General features: G+C 42.9%; 1 protein-coding gene across 1 annotated transcript in view; it reads right to left on the reverse strand.

The window, feature by feature from the left end:
* The window catches only part of frmpd3 (FERM and PDZ domain containing 3), a 153,280-nt gene that overhangs the window by 43,924 nt on the left and 90,997 nt on the right, over positions 1 to 18,359 (reverse strand). Inside the window, exons 8-10 of the mRNA XM_080188215.1 lie at positions 11,898 to 12,034; positions 5,976 to 6,102; positions 4,379 to 4,468 (exon numbers count right to left, since the gene is read on the reverse strand). Of these exons, the coding sequence (XP_080044341.1) occupies positions 4,379 to 4,468; positions 5,976 to 6,102; positions 11,898 to 12,034 (354 nt within the window). The remainder of the gene's footprint in view (positions 1 to 4,378; positions 4,469 to 5,975; positions 6,103 to 11,897; positions 12,035 to 18,359) is intronic.

The raw sequence follows: 18,359 nt of genomic DNA on the forward strand, positions 1-18,359 counted from the left end.
TGGATGCTGGACCCTGTACCCTGTGTTGCCATGGTGGCTGTTGACTGGACAGCTGTAACCCCGCTGACTTTGGGATTGGAGAGCATTTTGGCAGGCTCACAAAGCAGTGAGGCCACTACTATTGGCAAAGCCAGTGCCTAGGGCACAAAAAAGAGAAGGGCTGGCTCAGAACTGTTCCAATCAGAGGTATTTTGTACCTTAAAATATTTTCTTTGAAATCTTAATATGTTTGGTAATAAAGATTCACTGAACTGGAGGTGGCATGCATTCAGTGTGCTTTTTCTGGCATTATATTTTGGTATAGTTAGCAGGAGTCCACAATGCAGGCACCAAATCAGAGCAAGTTTTTCAGGTGTTTTTGTGGCCAACTAGATCCAAGACAGCAGCATCGCAGCTGACTCTTTCACAGCTAAACATCTTGTGATGCTCTCAATGTATTTAAACATGCCTTAAATGGAATAGCACTTGGCAGAGATGATGTGTATGGTTGAGCAGTTGAAACTGGCTATGTTGATGAAAAAGACCAAAGTAGCTCCAGCTCTAATATTGGCTGTTTTTGTGGCCAACTAGATCCAAGACAGCAGCATCGCAGCTGACTCTTTCACAGCTAAACATCTTGTGATGCTCTCAATGTATTTAAACATGCCTTAAATGGAATAGCACTTGGCAGAGATGATGTGTATGGTTGAGCAGTTGAAACTGGCTATGTTGATGAAAAAGACCAAAGTAGCTCCAGCTCTAATATTGGCACAGAGGTTTCAAGGAATGAAGTTAAACGTTTTAGGGCTCCCGATGTGTCCATCCTTAACTTAGCAGAAGAAGTTGGGATATCTCTTTATGCATGCTCCAAGAAAGAAACTGGATCAATTTGAAGGGAGACTAAAAAATGTCAAGGGTTCCCTTGACTGAAGACTGAACATAAGAACATAAGAAATAGGAGCAGGAGTAGGCCATCTAGCCCCTCAAGCCTGCCCCGCCATTCAATAAGATCATGGCTGATCTGTCGTGGCTCAGTTCCACATTCCTGCCCTCTCCCCATAACCCTTAATCCCCTTGCCTAACAAAAATCTATCAACCCGCGTCTTAAAAATATTGAGCGAGGCAGCCTCCACCACTTCAACGGGCAGAGAATTCCAGAGATTCACCACCCCTTGAGTGAAGAAGTTCCTCCACAACTCCGTTCTAAACTGCCCCCCCTTTATCCTAAGGCTGTGCCCTCTAGTCCTACTGTCCTTTCTGAGCGGGAAGAGCTTCTCCACCTCTATCCTATCCATCCCATTCATCATCTTATAAGTCTCAATGAGATCTCCCCTCATTCTTCTCAACTCTAACGAGTACAAGCCTAGTTTATTCAGCCTCTCCACATGGCTCAACCCCCTCAACTCCGGTATCAGCCTAGTAAACCTCCTCTGCACTCCCTCCAAGGCCAAAATATCCTTGCGTAAGTGCGGCGACCAAAACTGCACACAGTACTCCAGCTGCGGCCTCACCAGTGCCCTATACAGCTGCAGCAAGACCTCCCTACTTTTATATTCAATCCCCCTCGCTATGAAGGCCAGCATCCCATTTGCCTTCCTGAACACCTGCTGCACTTGCAGGCTGGGTTTTTGTGACTCATGCACAAGGACCCCGAGGTCCCTCTGCACCATCGCATGCTGCAGTTTTTCACCACGTAAGTAATAGTCCTTCCTACCATTATTCCTACCAAAGTGGACAACCTCACATTTGCCAACATTAAATTGAATTTGCCAGTTCCTGGCCCATTCGCCCAGCCTATCTAGATCCTTCTGCAGACTCTCCACACCCTCCGCACAATTTGCCGTTCCACCAATCTTGGTGTCATCAGCAAATTTCGACAGCATACACTCGGTTCCCTCCTCCAGATCATCTATATAAATGGTGAATAGCTGAGGCCCCAGCACCGATCCCTGGGGCACTCCACTAGTCACCAACTGCCAATCCGAATAGCACCCATTGACCCCCACTCTCTGCCTCCTATTTGACAGCCAATCCTCTATCCACGCTAACACCCTACCCCCAACTCCATGCCCCCTGACCTTCTGCAATAACCTCTTGTGAGGCACCTTGTCAAACGCCTTCTGAAAATCAAGAAGGACCACATCCACCGGCTCTCCTCTATCCACCGCCCTAGACACACCCTCATAGAACTCCAATAAATTCGTCAGACACGACTTCCCCTTAATGAAACCGTGCTGCGTCTGCTCTATCAAGCAATTCCCCTCAAGATGCCTCGCTATTTTCTCCTTGATCACGGATTCTAACATTTTTCCTACAACAGACGTTAAACTAACCGGCCTATAATTCCCCGCCTTTTGCCTGCCACCCTTCTTAAACAACGGCGTAACATTAGCCGTTTTCCAATCTTCCGGCACTTCCCCGGAATCCAGCGACGTTTGGAAAATAATCACCAAGGCATTCAAGACTGCATTGAGTGAGGATATTTAGATGGTCATGGCATCCAAGTATTTTGATGGGAGTGAACATATAGCATTCCAGATGGAGCATCTGTTTGGAAAAGCCCTCGAGAAATAGTAAGGAAAGGTGTTGATACCCAAAAGAACCCACAACTGATCTTTTAAATCCTGACAAGGGTGTTACGGTGATAGCAATAGTCTGCCACAGAAAATACAAGATTATGAAGACCAGGAATGAGGCCACTGTCAAGAGATGTAACTGCTGGTGTCGATGGAGATATAAGCATCAGGCCGAAGAGACACGAAGGAAATTGCTACAGTGCAAACTCAGATCTAATCTTTACTGTCTTACGTCCAAAACAAACCTCAAGTTCAATCATGTTCAAGAGATACTTCAAGGTACTACTAGAATTTCAATGATGTTGGGCATTTTAAACGAGACCACCTTCTGCAACCATAGATCCTTCAAGCAGTAGGAACAGAAATCCCATCAAGTGCAACTGCATTCCCCCTCCTTCATTCGATAAGATACAGATCTGGCAAGAGTAATGGAAATGCTGATTCTGTCAGCTAGAAGATGGAAGGGAACACAGCTCTGCCATGCAGTCTGATCAAGGATTTGTTGAAGTGCCACCTGAAATGCTTATGAATGAAATCCAAACCAGATTGAGAAGAGACAAGCACAGTCTCCTCTTTGCCATCTATCTCAAAGGAGGACCTCAGCTTCAGCTTGTTGATGACGGCATCAGTGGACTTCACGTTTACATGAAAACTGAACATCTTCCGATCTGACCTTACATAATGAAGGGGTCCAAACATATATGTCAATGGTTGGGATGCTGCAAAAGGATCAGGGAGGATGGTGTTCTGTCAACTGGTCCATCACAATGAGAGAGAGGTGAAGCAACTCAATCTTCCCAACAGTCTTAAGCTTCAAGTGTTGAAAGGAGTTCTTAATCAGTTGGGCGAATCAAGCATTGGAAAAGCACTTCTGTCAAGGCAGCAGTGTTACTAGCCCAGGATGGATGCTGATACAGCCAGTTATTGTCAGAAATGTATGTGGTGTACTCTGGTCAAAGTACAGAAGTGATTTCAAAGCAGCATGTGATCCCTGACTGCTGCTAGGTTGGTGGAGGTACTCACTATTGATTTGGGGCTGCAACTGGGGGGAGGAGGTGTGGGGGGGGGGTGGGATCCTTCATTTGAAAAATTACTCTTCACTCTGCTTTCTACCTCTTATCCGATTTAGTATCCATGCTATCACTGCCCATTTAATCCCATGCGCTTCAATTTGCTAGTAAGCCGATTATGGGATACTTTATCAAATGCCTCTGAAACTGCATAGATATATCAATTACCTTCATCACCCCTCTCCATTATGTCACCTAAGAACCAAATCAAACTTGTCAGATATGGTTTGCCTTTAACAAATTCCTGTTCAGCTATCATTATACGACCCGTATTTTTCCAAAATGTTTCATGGTTTCTACAAGTTTCCCCATCATAGCAGTGGCTGACTGGCCTGCAGTTACCAGGTTTATCTCTCGGTGGTATAATTTCACCTTTTTTTCCTGTGTAGGTCTAGGCAGAGAGTATTGACACTACAATGGGACATCACCAATGAACTTGTTCCTATTTCACCCTTAGATGCTTATGTCTAGCAGGGGCCTCTGTGCTGCCAATGCAAGCAGGATTTTGATCTCCAGAACCAAGAAGAACTGAGACCATTGTAATCTCTATAATAGCTCCAACTCAGAACTCGATAACATAGCATAAGATCTGCTCAAGCCAGGTGACTTTCTTGGTCTGTGCAGCTAAGGTGCGACTAAACTGGTTCAACTAAATTTAGCCATCAAGAGAACTGGATTGGAGTATGTTTTGAGTTTGTGTTACTTGCTGTTAGGAGTTTAACAGATGAATAGATGGTTTATTGGTAACATTACCAGCACAACAGAGTTAAAAAGTCCCCCTGGATACAATGGGAGTTCGTTCAGGATCCGCAGGTACTGCAGTTTGGCTTGTATTGCAGAGATCTGTATGAAATATATAACAGGTCACTGAGGCTTTCAGCAAATTATTACCTACAATGAACAAAGTCTAAATAAATCCTTGCTAAACAAATAAGCCATTTGTAGGAACTTCAGCAAACTATGATGTCAAAAAGCTCTAAACTTTATATCAATTATTGTGCAAATGGATATAAAACAAATATGAAATATTTTATAACTTAGTTGACAAAAGTATTCTGGGAAAATGTTTATATGACATTCTTCATCATGCAACATTGCATTTAAATAAAATTAGATAGCAGATATATCAGAGTTTACGACAGCATCTTTCTGACAAGTGCACAACAAACTTAGTGTAACAGAGCAATTGTCTAAGTGGGGCTCTGTAGTTTCAGTTTTAATTATAGCTTTTCTGATGCTCAATTTGAAGATCTATTGCATCAAATCTCTGTCCACTTTGCTCAGTGAATTTCCAGGAAACAAAAACAGCACAGGAAGCTTCCACATTGGAAGTTTTGCTGCAAAGTTAAAGATAGGGGTGTGTTATCACCTTTCTACCTGAAAGTTGTATCTTGATGTTTCATGTCTGCAAGATGCTAAGACACCTCTATGTCCAGTTAAAACTTACATATATTTTATGACCTCAGGATATCCCAAAACACTTTAGAGGCAACAAAGTACTTTTGATGTACTGTTGTATTGTAGGCAAACAAAACAGTAAAGTCACTAGTCCCACAAATAATCATGATGCAAAACCATTTCCTGACATATATATGCACCACTCTATATGTGCCCCATCAACTTACAGTACCTAACTTGAAGCTGATCCCATCAGCAGTGATGTATTCAATTGTGGCCACCAATTCTTGGGATGGAAAATAATGACCTTATGAAGGGTACAGCACAGGTTCACCAGATTTATACAGGGCCGTAGAGCTTTGCTTTAGGAAATGTATTTCATTTTCTTAAGTTTATAAGGTTGATCTAATCAAAATATTTAAAGGGATTTGACCACGTAGTTACTTAGGGTGGAAGCTTGTTGAGGCATTGGTTTCTTGCCTAGGGCTGGAGAACAGGCGAGAGATCCTTACTGTCTCTTATTGGGCAGGCCAGTGAAGACAGTGGTGTGCCTTCCCCTGGAATCAAGACCCTGGGGGTGGAACCTCACCTGCCAGCTAAACAGAGGCCAAAAGCTCTTATGCCCAGCAGGGCCACTGGTGAGGTGGTGGATGCTATAGGTAGGGCAGGCATCAAAGTCCCAGGATCATAGACTGTCCCATGCCATAGGTAAGTAATGTGAAAGAGTGGGGGCATTCACAGGGTGGGGGAATCGAGGGGTGGAGTAGAGGGTCAACAACAAAGGTGGCTCTCAGCCGCCGCCCCCCCTTTCTGATCTTGAGTCCCTCAATCAGAGAGTGAATGCTGCATAGGACTCCTGAATATACCCTTTCTAAACAGTGAATGCAAATATCCAATAAAGCAAAACTTAAATAATATTTTGTTCTGAGTGCCCTGCATTTCTTTGTTTTACCTTTTTACCCAAAGGACCTGGGGCTTGAGTTGCTTTGAGATGATGTGAAAGAATTTTCCGTTTGTGCTTTTCCTTCATGAACAGTAGAAGAGATGATGGCAAGAACATCTCTAGGCCCCATTCCTTCCTAGACAATTCAACAAATAAACAAACTGAAGTATTACATTCTTCAGAGGGGAAGCACGAAAGAAATGTGACCTGAGAAGCTGTGTAAACAATTATATTCTGACAAGTTTATCAGAGGAGTGGGTGACCAAAGACCAAGTTTTGGTACACTATGGCTCTGAGCCTTCATGTGATATGAGGATGCCGGACTGTTGTTTAAATATGGCAATGGGTGGATGAATCAGCTGTCAGCTTGCCAGGAGATTTGGAGGGGAATGCACCTTTGCATAATCAATGAGGTTTCAAATGCAGAATCTGGTACAGGGTCACACTATTCTGGCTAGTGGGAAAAGTACTGCCAGAGCTGTCTGCCACTGCACTCAGTCTCACAAATTGAGAAATCAGCCCTATGTTTTTAAACTTAAATGAGGGTCATTATAAGGGCATGAAAGTAGAACTTGCTAAAGTGAATTGGTAAATTAGGTTAAGGGATAGGTCAATGGAAATGCAGGGTAAACATTGAAGACTTCCAATTCTTCCCTGCTGTCTACACGTACTTGAGTGCCCTAGTGGCACCAATAGAAACAAAGATCTTTCATCAGAACTGGAAAATGTTAGAAATTTAACAAATCTGAAGCAAGTTGAGAGAAAGGGAAAGGGGAAGGAGAGAAAAGCATACTAGTCCATGATAGTGTGGAAAGCGGGAAAAATTGAAGATGAAGAGGATTGATGATGCAAGGCAAGGGGCAATGGCATGGGATAAGTGATACGCAATACAATTATGAAATTGTTTTTAAATTTGCTTAAACAATTGCTGTATTGACACAGAAACTCAGAGTTTTATGGAGTTGGATTGGTTCCAGTGTCATTTAAAAAAAAGGCAGGTGGGATCTGATTAGCGTATTCTTACCCTTATTCGCAGTGCCCCCAATTTTTGTTGGCATGGAATAAAGGTATAGGTCATGAATCACATTTCCAACCTCTCAGGCTCGATTTTGAGACTAGGCATCTCCTAATCCCCTACAATTTTTGCGAAGCAGGGCCAATTTCTGGATGACTTCACGGTTCGTGGTCCCTCAGTGGAGTCATGAACCAAAGACTGAATTTGGGAAGTTTTTGATAAGTTCAAAATGTCTTGCCTATGCTCCTTTCATGACTTCTGTGCCTGCTTCATTCCAACTCATGCCCCCACGAACCATCATGCCAATTCATGGTCCTTTCCACACCCATTCAACCAGTAAACACTATGTACAAAACCAATGGTATTTGTGGCACTGCCCAGAAAAAAAAAGCATCTATTCTTAAATCATCTTTTGAAAAAAGACTGCTGTTTTTATGCCTCTGTCTCAGTGAATCAGACTGATCATTAAAGTATCACCAACAGCGGTTTCAAGGACTCCACACCTCTTGATATTGTGCAAGTTAACATAAGAACATAAGAAATAGGAGCAGGAGTAGGCCATCCAGCCCTTCGAGCCTGCCCCGCCATTCAATAAGATCATGGCTGATCTGTCGTGGCTCAGTTCCACATTCCCGCCCTCTCCCCATAACCCTTAATCCCCTCGCTTATCAAAAACCCATCAACCCGCGTCTTAAAAATATTTAGCGAGGCAGCCTCCACCACTTCAACGGGCAGAGAATTCCAGAGATTCACCACCCTTTGAGTGAAGAAGTTCCTCCTCAACTCCGTTCTAAACCGCCCCCCCTTTATCTTGAGGCTGTGCCCCCTAGTCCTACTGTCCTTTCTGAGCGGGAAGAGTCTCTCCACCTCTATCCTATCCATCCCATTCATCATCTTATATGTCTCAATGAGATCTCCCCTCATTCTTCTAAACTCTAATGTTTATTTGCACAAAATTGAGAGTGTTTGAAGCTTTTGTTATTGATACTTTAGTGGGTCTATCCAACTCTTTTATAAGATAGTAGAAACAGCATTTTGTTTTAGTTCTTTCACATATGCCAATGTTACATATGGTCCATTGTTTTTGTAGGTATTATATGTTGCCTATATGGGCATAAGATGCCATGGAGAGTATGATCATAGGCAATGGGTGGAACATGAGTTGGCGTGGGACTATAAGAGACCATGGGGGTGGATGCGGGGCATGTTGTCATGAAGATGACAGGAGGAGTAGGGGGAGTGGGGGAGTGTGAGGTATAAGGGCTAGAGGGCCAAACAGCCTATATTATACAACTGGAACAAAATTCCAGAGTTCCAAGGTGGACTTTTGAACCAGTCTGTCTAGCTACTCTGTTTCAGGGATAATAGGCCCAAATCTACCCTACACCCTTACCCTGACTCAAGCTATCTGCTTCATTAGTGAAAATCCAGACAAAAGGCACGGTTAATAAATTTGCAGATGATATCAAGATTGGTGGCATAGTGGACAGTGAAGAAACTTAGCTCCGATTGCAATGGGATCTTGATCAATTTGGCCAGTGGGCTGGTGAATGGCAGATGGAGTTTAATTTAGAGAAATGCGAGGTGATGCATTTTGGTTGATTGAACCAGGGCAGGACTTATTCGGTTAATGATAGGGCGTTGGGGAGAGTTTCAGGACGAAAAGATCTAGGGATACATGTTCATAGCTCCTTGAAAGTGAAGTCACAGGTTGACAGAGTGGTGAAGAAGACATTCAGCATGCTTGGTTTCATTGGTCAGAACACTGAATACAGGACTGGGGACATCTTGTTGAACTTATACAAGACATTGGTAAGGCCATACTTGGAATGCTATGTACAGTTCTGGTCACCCTATTATAGAAAGGATATTATTAAACTAGAAAGAGTGCAGAAAATATTTGCTAGGATGCTACCGGGACTTGATGGTTTGAGTTGTAAGAGGCTGGATAGGCTTGGACTTTTTTCTTTGGAGCGTAGAAGGGTGAGGGGTGATCTTATAGAAGTCTATAAAATAATGAGGGGCACAGATCAGCTAGATAGTCAATATCTTTTCCCAAAGGTAGGGTAGTCTAAAACTGGAGGGCATAGGTTTAAGGTGAGAGGGGAGAGATACAAAAGTGTCCACTGAGACGATTTTTTCACACAGAGGGTGGTGAGTGTCTGGAACAAGCTGCCAGAGGTAGTAGTACAGGTGGGTACAATTTTGTCTTTTAAAAAGCATTCAGACAGTCATATGGGTACGATGGGTATAGAAGGAAATGGGTCAAATGCAGGCAATTGGGATTAGCTTAGGAGTTTAAAAAAACAGTGGCATGGATAAGTTGGGCTGAAGGGCCTGTTTTCATGCTGTAAACCTCTATGACTCTGTCTACTCCACATTCACACTGATCTTCACCTGACTCTGGGAAGGTACAAGTGGGTCGGTAGAGAAGGGGAGTTACAATTATTTCTGCGGGTGGAAGCAGGTATGTTTCTGCTTTTACTCAAGGGAACACTGTCTGTGAGGCTTAAATGGTTGGTATGTACTTTAGTTTTCCTCTCTCAATACATGCTGATGACACCAAGATTGGTGGAACGGCAAATTGCGCGGAGGGTGTGGAGAGTCTGCAGAAGGATCTAGATAGGCTGGGCGAATGGGCCAGGAACTGGCAAATTCAATTTAATGTTGGCAAATGTGAGGTTGTCCACTTTGGTAGGAATAATGGTAGGAAGGACTATTACTTACGTGGCGAAAAACTGCAGCATGCGACGGTGCAGAGGGACCTCGGGGTCCTTGTGCATAAGTCGCAAAAACCCAGTCTACAGGTGCAGCAGGTGGTCAGGAAAGCGAATGGGATGCTGGCCTTCATAGCGAGGGGGATTGAATATAAAAGTAGGGAGGTCTTGCTGCAGCTGTACAGGGCACTGGTGAGGCCGCAGCTGGAGTACTGTGTGCAGTTTTGGTCGCCGCACTTACGCAAGGATATTTTGGCCTTGGAGGGAGTGCAGAGGAGATTTACTAGGCTGATGCCGGAGTTGAGGGGATTGAGCTATGAGGAGAGGCTGAATAAACTAGGCTTGTACTCGTTAGAGTTTAGAAGAACGAGGGCAGATCTCATTGAGACATATAAGATGATGAATGGGATGGATAGGATAGAGGTGGAGAGGCTCTTCCCGCTCAGAAAGGACAGTAGGACTAGAGGGCACAGCCTCAAGATAAAGGGGGTGCGGTTTAGAATGGAGTTGAGGAGGAACTTCTTCACTCAAAGGGTGGTGAATCTCTGGAATTCTCTGCCCGTTGAAGTGGTGGAGGCTGCCTCGCTAAACATTTTTAAGACATGGGTTGACAGGTTTTTGATAGGCAAGGGGATTAAGGGTTATGGGGAGAGGGCGGGAATGTGGAACTGAGCCACAACAGATCAGCCATGATCTTATTGAATGGCGGGGCCGGCTTGAGGGGCTAGATGGCCTACTCCTGCACCTATTTCTTATGTTCTTACGTTCCCCAGGCACTGAAACCTGCACTGATTTCCCTTTACCCTCAGCTCATGCTGGAATCATGTTTATTTAACCCCCTTTTGCATTTCATGTTGCTATGTTTCTTTCTGTGTCCTCTTGGATCAAGCTATTTTCTCCTTCTCTTGTGCTTTAGTGTCAACTCCTAGCTTCAACCTAATGCTATTTTGAGAAATTTAATGGCATGAGTAGAAATTCTTAATTTCGTAAAACTATGTTAGAAATTCTGCCCATTTTGTGCCAGTGTTCAATTACTTAGATCAGCAGCAGGTAGGACTTGGGAAGGATGTTGAAAGATAGGGCTGAAAATGACTCTGAGAGGAGGAGTTAACCGTGAAGTAGAGGGGTTCCTGCGAGTAGGGATGATTTTTGCTTCTGAACGCTGACAAGTGAATAACTTCCAGAAAATGATACTTGTGGCCCACCCCACACCCTCTTGCTCAGCATTCCTATATGTCAGAGTTACGGTTATAGATAGAAGATCTCAGGTAAACTTTGCATTTCTTTGCCCATTATTGATTAAGACAGCTTTCCTTGACCAAAACTTTCACTTAAAAGTTTATTTATTTATCAGTCACAAGTAAGGCTTACATTAACACTGAAATGAAGTTACTCGAAATTTCCTTCAACGCCACATTCACCACCTGTTCGGGTAAATGCACCAAACTGGCATGTGTTTCAGACTGTGGGAGGAAACTGGAGCACCCAGACAAAATGCATGCAGACACGGGGAGAACGTGCAAACGCCACACAGACAGTGTCTCAAGCTGGGAATCGAACCCAGGCCCCTGGCACTATGAGGCAGCAGTGCTAACCAATGTGCCATTGTACCACCCCCTTCAATGAACAAGTTTGTTTTTCTCCTAGATTTTTCCAACACAGGAACTGCTGACCGCCTCCTATGTTTTCTTTTGGGTCACACGTTACCTTGTCCATTGTACTTTGCACACTGCATTTTTATCCTGATTCCAACTTCATAGCTGACTCCCTTCAGGTAGTAGTAACACATTTAATTAGGTATCATCAGACTCTGCTCTTCCTAATCTGACTTCTCTTAGGTTCTGGGGATTCCTTCATTCAGATATAGTTTGATTATTGGGCCCCTGCGCTTAGCTTTTTTTGGAAAAGCAGATTACTACAATACTACATCTTCTAGTTTCAGTCTCTCAGCTTTGCGAAGGGTATGAACATATCAATTAACCTGATGTGTCTTTATTGCTAGTGAATGTTATGTTTTCTGGGAATTCTAGAATATTTTATTAGAAAAAGGTTGGACATTTTTGCCATGATAAAAGACAATTAAATAAAAGGTTTACAGAGTGAACTTAGCCTACAGCTACTCATCAGAATCTTTAATTATTCCATGCTCAGGAAGATAGTTTCCTCTAACTGTACCTTATTGTCAAGTAGATCACTTACTCAACATTTCTAAGGGTGATTTTCTGATTGATCCTTGCACTGGAGACTGTGATATAGATGTGCAGCGCAGTCAGTTGGAGCATGACATCGTCTGCAAGATCACCACTGAAACGTTCTTTCATCACATCGCTGCAACTCTACAGAAGGAAACAATGACTCTTGAGGTTATCCAGTCAATAGTAAAACAGAGAATAATTGCATGGATCTATGGATATTTTTCATGCTTCTAATTTTCTTTGTTTCTCTCATGAAAATGTTGATTCTTTCTGAATATGGTCACCTTCTGGTACCTTTCTCAAATAAATGTTTCTTGTATGTAAACCCAGACAATGAGTTGTGTCACATTATCAGACTAAAGGCAGTCGAGGATGATGGGTACAGATGGGGCTTTTGTGGTGAGGGAGGAAGAGCACCTCAACTTACTGAGCATACACATGCAACAACAGTTAAACAACAGTTTCCAAGCAACAGTTAAAGAACAGTAAATGGGAGCAGGAGACTGAGCTAATTTTCTGAATGCCAACCAGAAGGCATTGAGATAAACCGTAACAAACTAGGTCACTGACCCTGCAACTGAAGTAATCTAACTTAGCACAGTACACAGTTTGAGCCCTGGGCACTTGCCTGACCTATATGTCCTATTGCCACATTGGACAGTGCATTTTCCCAACTACTGAAGAAAAATTACAATGAGTCTTTTATACCAATCGTCTGATATTGTCTCTATTGTTAGGCCACACTGATGTTCTTCTGTGTGAGTTTATTTGGTGCTATTGACACCAGGTATATACTATATGCTGCATGGTTACAGTGACCCTCTCCCAATCACTAATGCTGCCATTTTCTTGCAAGGCACTCTCTCCTGGGTCACTTTAATGGTCATCTGCGATTGATAATGTGAGTCCTCTTTGAGTCCTTTTCTCTGGCAACCCCTCCGGAAATGGTCATATGTTATTCACAGTTTGCCAGTTCAATAATAACAAAGCTCAATGCCCAAATTACATCCATCTTGGACCTATCTGTGCAGGCAAAGGAGTCACCCATGTGTCTGTTTTTGATCTGTCTTAAATTTCTAGGGTCACAAATGAACACTACCACTTGTTGGAATGTCAATTGGGTGTTATTACCTTTGGAACAGTTATCTCGGCATGAACAACTACCTTAAGGAGTGAAAAGTTGAGGTAGGGGGAATATAATTTTTAATACAGTGTAGGTCATGAATGAGGGATTTAGGGTTGGAAAATCATAGAATCTTCACAGTGCAGAAGGAAGCTGTTCAGCCCATCAAGATTGCACCGACTCTCTGGAAGAGCATCTTATCCAGGCCCAACCCTGCCCTACCTCATAATCCCATGCATTTATATGGCCAATCCATCTACTGGAGCCCCAGGAGGAAATTCATGCAGACATGGAGAGAACGTGCAAACTCCACAGTCACCCAAGGCCGGAATCAAACCCGGGCCCCTGACGCTGAGAGGCAGCAGTGCTAACCACTGTGCTATTATACCACCCTTTTAACCATTTTAGATCAGAAACGAGCAATTACTGTGTGTTGTCTACACAGTAAATTGGGAAATTGGAAGTTTTAGCATTAATGATGGGACAGTGAACGGCTATTTACACTCAACTACAGACACAAACATTATCCTTAAAACAATATTTAAAGAAATTTTAGTCATTTAGTTGTACATCACTGAATATCAACATATTAGTTGTGCTAATGTCATTACTGCATTAATTTCGACAGCTTTTCAAGTGAGGTGTGCCAAAAAGGATAGTGATTTTCATTTTCATCAGAAACATGTGCTACATCACTCAAAGATATCAATTAAGTGATGGCAATTTCAAAAATAATAAATATATGCTGTAAATGTGGTGCCAGTTAGCTCGAATCTAGCTTATGGTTCGGATTAAGGCCAATAGTGAGGGTTCAATTTCTGCTCCATCTGAGGTGCCGGCCTTTCCAGCGAGTGGAAGGCAATGGCAAATCACCACGAACAAAAACAACCTGCCCCTGCCAGGGAATGGTTCAGGGTGAAGTACCAGCGGGCAATGAGCCTGCCTTGAGTGAGTCCCTGAAAATACTTTTTACTGCACAAGATAGAAATCTGGAAAAGATACATCATTATATTAATGTAATAGTCACGACTGTAATACAAGACAGAACATTTAGTGATTGTGCCTCGTTGTGTATCGCTCTATAATTGATTATTTTGGATATGTGCTTTCTAAGACTTTTAGGGAAAAGTTGTCATATTAGAGAATGGTACTGATTTGGTGAAAATAAGTGAACCTATCAATGCACACGCAATGCTTTACTATCAGGAGTTTGGAGACAGGATGGATAATGCTCCATCTATTAATTCAGTGTAGGCACTCAGTGTGGCAGCAAATGCATTCAACACACACAAATTCAAAGTGCTCTACCGAGATATTAAGTATTCTGAATGTAGGAGCCCAGTTCAATGAAGCACAAACACATAATTGTGAATGCAGCTCTCATACAGCCTTGTTGTGACGATCTGCCTATAACTACTGAAGTGTGATACATTAAGTGAAAACATTTCTTTTCTTGGTAAAGCTATCTCTACAGTACCTATCACACATAGTCAAGCTATCACCTCAACAAAAGAGAGTAAACACCTCCACCTAACCAATGTTCAAGCTATGACCGTACAGACCAGAACGTCATACAAGTCAACTACCCTGGTTTCATGCTGACTGTCATTGCTTTAGCGGCTTAGTCTTTGTGTCAGAATGTGCTACCAAAACTAATTACAAGTCAGGACCTCTCTCTTCGTACATCCTGCTGTGAATCATTACATACTGTGGATGGCATTCTTGCCAGAACAGGAATTTCTACCCGCAATATGAAATGGCTGACATCACTCAATGCTGTAGCAACATTGATGGAGGAGGGGGAGAAAGAGTGGGAGGGGAGCAGTATTCATAAAATATTCAATCACAGCATTAGCATGTAAGGATGTTCTAGGTCATGCATAACACACTGAGTTAAGGAATAGCAACGAAAATGGCTTTACTTCTCTGTATGAAACTTGCTAATGTTTTCTGTTTTTATAAAAGATCTGTTGACTTTTAGCCTGGATTTTCCTTTAAACATCCCCCCCCTCCAACATTCGCTTTCTAGTAGTCTAGAGGTGGCATTGCAGGTAATATTGGGCAGAGAGGCCCTCCACCAAAAGTTTACCCCAAATATAACCCATATCAGCTCTCTCTAATAATCCTGCTGATCTGTTGGATAAAAATGTGCCCAGATGTATTTAACTGAAATAGGAGAGGGCAGCTCAATCCCCTCAACATTTTCTTAGGTTTACACTCACCATCCCTGTGGTAATTGTCCCTTTAAAAGATCACAGCTGAAGAGGGTTAGTTAGCTTAAGGGATCAACTGGGACTGACAGTGGGTAATCACCCCAGGGGATGGAGTCCAATATTGAGCAAAAGACATATAGAAAACATGTTGGGACTGGGGCAGCTGGTAGGTTGTTCTAGCGCAGCCAAAGGGTTGTCGGCCTCTGTACAATTTTTCTTTGTTAATAAATACTTGTTGTGTTCCTGTCTGTGAGCATGCATCATTACATTGGCAATGAGGATAGAATGAGTTTTGAGTATTCCCTGTGCCTAACATGTGTGATCCAATCTCTTACAACAAGTGCAGTGCTGCTGACTCAGTTTCAAGAGGTTGCGAGATTTGCAAGTCGAACTGTGTCAATGGAGCTGTTGAAGACCAAGTTGGTGAACATTTCAGTGAAACCAGACTCAGGATATGCGGTACACCATTTAGGACTGAGATGAGGAGAAACCTTTTCACTCAAAGGGTGGGGAAACCTGTGGAATTCTCTATCACGGAAGGTTGTGGAGGTCATGTCATGGAATATATTTAAGAAGGAAATGAATAGATTCCTAGGCACTAAAGAGATATGGGGAGAATGGGATAGTATGAGGATCAGCCATGATCATATTGAATGGCGGAGCAGTCACTGCATGGGCTTCTCCTTTATTCTTTGTTTCTATTTAAATGTTCCAAGGCTATGACCTTTCATCAGAAGTGAAGAAGACAGAAATGTAAGAGAAGCTAAACGAGAGAAAGAGTGGAGAGGGCAGGAGGAACAAAGGAGGAGTTATGTAATTAATCTAATCTTGTTTCTTTCTTTATCACTTCATGTTGTATCCAAAACATTTTCATGCAGCACTTGGACACAACCTTTGTTTCTTTACTATGTCCATTGCTCTTTTTTGATTCTGTGTCTTGAAATCAAATCTTCTCTGGTGTGCACCACCTGAGCACTGACCTTTGCCTTTGTTCCTCCTGCATCCTCTTCCCTTCCACTGGTTTAAATTCTGTTATCTTTCTGCTTTGTTCAGTCCTGATAAAAGATCGTCAACTTGAACACTGGGTAGAATTCTCCCAAGCCCAATGGCAAGCATGAGGGTTGAATATGGCGGGAAGCCAAGAAATCAACTTCAAGCTGCCATGAAATTCCAAGCAGAGCTTCTGTTGGTGCCCACCATGGTAGTAGGAAAGCCCAATGGAGCCTGATAATAGAATGTTTATGAAGGTCTGTCCAGAATCATCTGCAATGCCAGCCTTTAAACACACCAGTGTGAAACATGTTAATAATAAGGCAGAGTGCAGATGTCAGGACCCACCTTAATAATGCCTGGGCTGCCTCCCAAGTTCAGGATGGAGGCCGCTAGCAATCCTAGACCCATACGGGTGGACCTTCCAGATTCAATGTCCTGGAGCAGATCCATCTTCCAGCCTTAGAATGTTCCTGGAAATCCATCTTCTTTCTAAAGAAGTCCATCTTCCTGTCTCAGTGCTCCAGGAAATCTAACTTCATTTTCAGGTGGTCCACCTTCTTTCTTCAATGGTGCGGTGTGCCAGTGATATTGGACGCATTTTTAACGTGGCGCTTGGATATGACTACAAACTATGCGCCATTAAGCCTGTCCCGCCATGGAATACACCCAGTTGCATAATTAATAAGGTCAAGACTGGAGAATATGGCATGTTTCCTGCTAGCCTCTTCATAGAAGACGGTCCATGTTCCCAACCTGCCACCACACTTAGTCCCAGAATGGGAGAATTCCACCCATTCTCTTTGTTTCTCTTCATGGATGCTACCTGACCTGTTGCGTTTTTCCACTTTCTTTTGTTCTAACTATTTTCTAGCTTTTGGCTCACAGCCCTATAGGTTACGGCGCTTCAATTACATATCCAGCACTTTTGAAATATAATCAGGGTTTATCTCTCACCCCTTTAGGCAGAGAGTTCCGGGCTCACCTCTAGATGAAAACATTTCCTCTCAATGTTCCTTTAAACCTTCTACCAATTATTTTAAAACTCTGATAATGTCATTGGGTCCTTCCTATCCCATCTGTTCTAATCTATTGTAAAGTCCCTTATACAAAGAACAAAGAGCAAAGAAAAGTACAGCACAGGAACTGGCCCTTTAGTTCTCCGAACCTGTGCTGATCACAGTACCCTAACTAAACTAAAAAAAACTTCTGTCCTTACTTGGTCCGTATCCCTCTATTCCCTCTTTATTCATATCCTATCCAGATGCCTCTTAAATGTTGCTAAAGTGCCTGCTTCCACCACCTCCACTGGCAGTGTGTTTCAGGCACCCACCACTCTCCGTGTGCATAACGTCCCCTGCACATATCTCTTAAACTTCCCCCCCTCTCACTTTGAACCTATTTCCCCTTGCTATTGGCACTTTCATCCTGGGGAAAGGCCTCTGACTATCCACCCTATTGATGACTCTTATAATTTTGTAGACCTCTATCAGGTCTGACCTCAATCTGTGTCTTTCCAGTGAAAACAATCCTAGTTTATTCAACCTCGCATATGGTCAACACCCTCGAGACAAGACAACATCCTGGTGAACCTTCTTCACGTTCTCTCCAAAGCTTCCACATCTTTCTGGTAGTGTAAAATTTGATACATCTCAATTAAATCATTCCTCAGCCTCTTGTGTTCCAAACAAAATAACCATGTTGCTTGTAGCATTGTCACCGCCACAAAAGGCAATGGTATCCATCGCTATTCCTTACAATGCTGGTACACGCTCAGTTGTGCTAATGGGCTGAACGATAGCGGATCACTGAGTTCCAAGTAGGACCTTTGAAGAGACAATCTGACAAATTAACATGCACATTTTTGATATGGAACTCAGGTTTCCGGTGTGTATTTCAATATGAGACGCTTTTGTCCCCTATTAAGGCAACTTCTTATGAGCATCTATTTATGACTGCCAGTGGTCTGTCTGCATCCATATGGACATATGAATGCCTCAGCATTCATCGCAATTTATTCTGAAGATTATCCTGGCCTGGGCAATTAGTTACTTGCATTAGATGTAGCTCCAGGGCAGTCTGGGTTCTTTCCCCATGTTGTTGGCCTTTGAGTCACAACATTAAAATGTAGATGCCATGT

Source organism: Carcharhinus amblyrhynchos, chromosome 4, assembly GCF_965287045.1.
Source record: "Carcharhinus amblyrhynchos chromosome 4, sCarAmb.v2.hapA, whole genome shotgun sequence".
Classification (NCBI taxonomy): domain Eukaryota; kingdom Metazoa; phylum Chordata; class Chondrichthyes; order Carcharhiniformes; family Carcharhinidae; genus Carcharhinus; species Carcharhinus amblyrhynchos.